At 37.4% G+C, this 4,721-nt stretch overlaps 1 protein-coding gene across 1 annotated transcript; it reads left to right on the forward strand.

Annotated features, from left to right (window-relative positions):
• Nucleotides 1-1,080: 1,080 nt before the first annotated feature.
• LOC143378061 (facilitated trehalose transporter Tret1-like) lies at nucleotides 1,081-2,087 on the forward strand (the record flags this gene model as incomplete). Its single annotated transcript, XM_076829905.1, is given in 2 exon segments — nucleotides 1,081-1,663; nucleotides 1,666-2,087. Coding segments are annotated over 2 exon segments (1,005 nt in total), but the record flags the coding sequence as incomplete, so codon positions are not given.
• Between the last annotated feature and the right edge of the window lie 2,634 nt (nucleotides 2,088-4,721).

Below are 4,721 nucleotides of genomic sequence, written 5' to 3' on the forward strand. Positions count from 1 at the left end.
CCGTTCGTAGGGCTGGTAACGAGGATTTACTGTAGTTAAAATTTGGTCTTTAGGGTGGGTTAACCTAATCTCCACACTCGCGGCGAAAGTGTCAAAAGAAAAAAAGACCGGGTAAGCTGTTCATTCAATGGTAACGTAAGAAATGTACACTTTTGCCAATGAATGAACGGCAGTGAGGACAAATATTGAATAAACGGAATTAACGCCGTATAAGTTATGAGTAAAAAGAAAATAAAAAGAAAAATAGGCGTTAATTTTTCGTATTACATGAACAACGTTCATTCACTGGACAGGTCACGCTACAGATGATTTTTTATCTGGGGAACTATTTATCGTATTTACTCGATTCCTGTTTATTTTAATCGAGAAGAATCGACCTTCTGGAATAATTTTTTTCAGGTTGAAAAATCATTTTCACAATAATGAGAATTATAAACAAAGTTTTATTTTGCAAATTTCGGCTCGTAGTCACGATTTTTAAAATACCCCTAAAATACTACCACATTCGCTGAAGTGTTCTCTATAAAATAAGGCTACATGGCGTGGTACTGCATCATTTAGGTGTTACCGCTCATATTCAACGTCGTAGTCAGTTGTGGGCTCCTTTGAACAGGAGAGGATAATATGATCATTTCGAATGACGGCGTTAAGGGTAGCAAGTAAGAAAGCGGTCGAAACTGTTGCATGTTGAAAACAGTAATCTTCATCAGATTTGTGCTGAAAACAGTCATGTCATCTTCAAAATCAAAAATCGAAAAATTCAAAGCCTTGTAATTTTTAAACAAATTCGAAATCGGCAAAACAATGACTTAAATCCCCCATAACTTAACGAGGACTACATCATATTCCGTTTAAAACAAATTTCCAGATATCAAGGGAAAAAAGTGGGCAATTTGGCGTGGAATGACCCATATGTTTTGTTTACCATAGACTAAAAATTGTATTTTACAAATAGTAGTTTACTTTTACAGTTACCATATAAATTTTTAACTAAATTTCAATTCGATAAATTACTTTCATTTATCCAAATTTCCTTATCAGCTACAATCGCTAATTCATACGCTTGTTTTTTTTTTATAGGAATTGTACGCGGCAAGACTTCTGGCAGGGCTAGCATTAGGAATATTTATTTGCGTTCTCCCAATGTACATAGGCGAGATATCGTCACCAGCGACACGTGGTGCTGCATCATCTGTGGTAGGCATTATATACAATACCGGCATTCCAGTGACGTTCATAGTTGCCCCGCATCTCTCGTTATCTCTGATGGCTGGAATTTTCTTGGTCGTCAACATTGCTTTCGCAATCGCCTGTTGCTTTATGCCCGAGTCACCGTACTTCCTGATAATGAGAAATAGAGTGGACGAAGCGGAAGACGTTTTGGAAAAACTAAGAGGGAAAGCCGACGTTTCTGAAGAATTGCAAACGATGGTTGACTCCCTATCGAAAACAGAGAAAGACGTGGTAAAGAGTGGAACTCTGAAGGACAAGTTTGCATCGCGTGTAAATTTACGTGCCCTCATTATTATACTGCTGTTTACCGTGATGCACAATTTCGGTGGTTTCTTTACAATTCTCATATACGGTCAGCTCATCTTCAAATCAACCAGCAACTTGATGTCTGACTATTCGATGAATATTGTTATCGGTGTAACGCAAGTGGTCTTCTCGCGTCGGGTATTACAGCAGCTATTTGTGATCTCATGTTTGGTGTTTTCTTTTACGCGGAGGAATACTTGAATTTGAACGTACAGATGTACACTTGGGCACTACTTCTAGCTTCCATAATATTGATTTTCACTTTCAATTGCGGATTGGTCTCTTTACAGATCATCCTAATGTCAGAAATCTCTGCTACCGAGGTCAAAGCGATGGGCACGTGTCTCGTAGGTGTAATTGGTGGGGTGTTAGGTACTATAGCGACCAAATTTTACATATGGGTAGCTATAAATTTGAACTATGGTCACTCACTACCATTTTTAGCGTTCTCTGTAGTCGTTGCAGCTTGCACACTAATTCTGTTTCGCATTACGCCAGAGACGAAAGGTAAAACGTTCGTAGAAATTCAAAGAGACTTAAATACATGATGATTATTGGTATTTTTTGTGTCTACGCCGTAAACTCTACGACAACGCCTGCACGATGAATTAATTTCACAATCATGTCTGTGATAAAATGCAGGGAGCACTTTACAAATAAGTTCAGAAAGTAAATCTCCGTTGCTTTTAAATGTTGCGACGACGTGTAAAGTATAATTTATAAACAAGAAACTTGTTATGTAAATAATACACCGTATTTTTAACTGCATTTTATATAAAAGGAATACTTTCCTTGCCATACGACAAGTACTGAAATTTTAAGATGTAAGCAAAGTGGAAACTAATGTAAAATATTTTATGATATTCCAAAAAATAGAAAAAACGATTTTTAATATTTTCATTAGAATTCTTAAATTCCGTAAATTTAAATTGCAAATGATGTTTGTCAACTGTTTTGAGAACCTGTCACCTTCTTAAGGTTAAGTAGAATGTAAATAAATAAAATATAAATCAAAGTAGTTTAATATAATATAACAAAGAATAGTATAGTATGGCATAATTTGCAGAGCAATTGGAATAGGAATTGCTGCGATTGGCTCGTGGATTTCCTCGATGAAAATACGAGAGTGGACGTGATCATCGAGACGCTGGACATTGACTACGAGGATATCAAATCCCTAAATAAGCTAAATGTAGTTAATACTCTGCGATGAGGCTGACACGCAAAGCACTGTGCCATGCAAAATGTATTTAAAAATATTCAACTGGTGGTCTAAACGCCAGAGGGAAATACACAAATAAAATATAATCAATTTTTAATGCATAACTGTTTTGCTTCACCCTCCTCAACCACCAACCTCCTGCATGTACGCTAGATTAAGAAGATAGTTGTAATTATTATGTAGAAGTAGTACGATTCATGATCAAAGCGGTAACCATACACGTATGATAGACGTTTGACAGATGTTCAGAGTGGTACGTTAGGCGTTGAAAGCGGTACGATAGACGTTTGATAGACGTTCAGAGTGGTACGTTAGGCGTTGAAAGTAGTACGATAGATGTTGAAAGTGGTACGATAGACGTTCGATAAACGTTCGATACGCAATCAAAAGTGGTGTGACCTAGTCGAATGATGTATCCAAAGAAGAAGGGAGAAGAATTCAAAGAACATGATAAGTGCACTCGGAGGATGGTTAGTGAATAATTCGAATATGTATAGTAGGTGAGGATGGTCAGCGAAAATGCAGGTGGCCTGTGATGAAGATGGCGAAGAACAAAGGCATCCTACTTTGCAAAGCTATGCAACTTTAGGCATGGGCCCACATGTGGGAGCTTGGAGATGCAGCGAGACCAGTTGTCTTCAAATCGTGGTCAACCTGCAGTCACTTTGACAGTTCTTTGAAACACTTTTTGCATTTTTTGTGTTACGTGAAATTGCTTTGAAGAAGATTGCTTTTGAAGGATATTATCAATCGTTCAACGCATGGAAATACAATCGATTAATACCGTAAGTTTCCATTATCATATTTCAATGAATCGTTGTGTTAGTAACTTTGAGAATTATAAGAAAACTCGGTTTCAGATTATGTCATTGCCCATGAATTTGAAACGTCCGGCTACCGCTACAATCACCGCTGCTGCGGCAGTTATCCATTCATCCAGCCCGAAAATGTATGTGGCCTGTCGAAATGTTGCGGTTCAAACCGAAGAAATTCGATGTGCAGAACTTTATGAGACGGAAGCTAATCAGGATGGCGACATTTTTTTAAAAGTTTTTAAAAATGCGATAATCCAATACACGACTACTTCGAGGATGATGAGGAATATTGGATGCATCGATATGAACAACAAACGTTTTTAGGCGATTTCGATGATGATGATAATGTACAAATAACTATATCTCGGAATAATCATGCGTATCATCCAAAGAGTGTGGCTTGGCGAAACGTCAAAGCGGAAAATATTGATTTTGATACGTATAGGAATAAAGTATCGGGGCTTCGGGCTAGTGTTGTTGCAGTTCAAACTGACCCTGTGCAAGTTCCTATGGATTTACCATTAACTAATCTATTTGCTGATGATGTGACCGAGTGGGATAATTAAGCCAAATAAATTTTAATTATATTTTTTATATTCTATATTATTCCTTCATATTATTCTTTCATATTATTATTTGTAACAATATATATATATATATATATATATATTTCTTAAACATATATTATTTCTCAATTTTATTTACCCGTGTTCCTCCTCTCACGGCCTAATTTTTAAGATTCGCCGTTTCAATAATTATTATTTCTCTGCGTTGGGAAAAAAGATTTCTGCTGACGCTGCATAATTCTATTTCGTTCTTCGCGCCGCCAAGTGACATCACCCTGCACGGCTGCTCCAGAGGAGTCGAATTACGCGAGATCGCGCGAAACGCAGCGACGTTAAATCGAAACGCTTTGAAATACTGTTCGCTTTAGAATGCATGCGATTCTATCTCCTATGTAGTGGTGTCGCTTTTCCTCCTAGAATTTTAACTTTAAAGTAATGCTCCGTCTCTTTCCCTCGAAGACGCGGTGTCGAAAAACGCCGATCTTTCCCGACATCGTCCGAAACAATTTCTGATGCATATTGGTTTGGAAAAAAATTTCTAGGACAGTCCCCACCCTGGGTTAGGTCTGAAAAATTTTT

The sequence above is a fragment of the Andrena cerasifolii genome, unplaced genomic scaffold (genome assembly GCF_050908995.1).
Source record: "Andrena cerasifolii isolate SP2316 unplaced genomic scaffold, iyAndCera1_principal scaffold0045, whole genome shotgun sequence".
Lineage (NCBI taxonomy): Eukaryota > Metazoa > Arthropoda > Insecta > Hymenoptera > Andrenidae > Andrena > Andrena cerasifolii.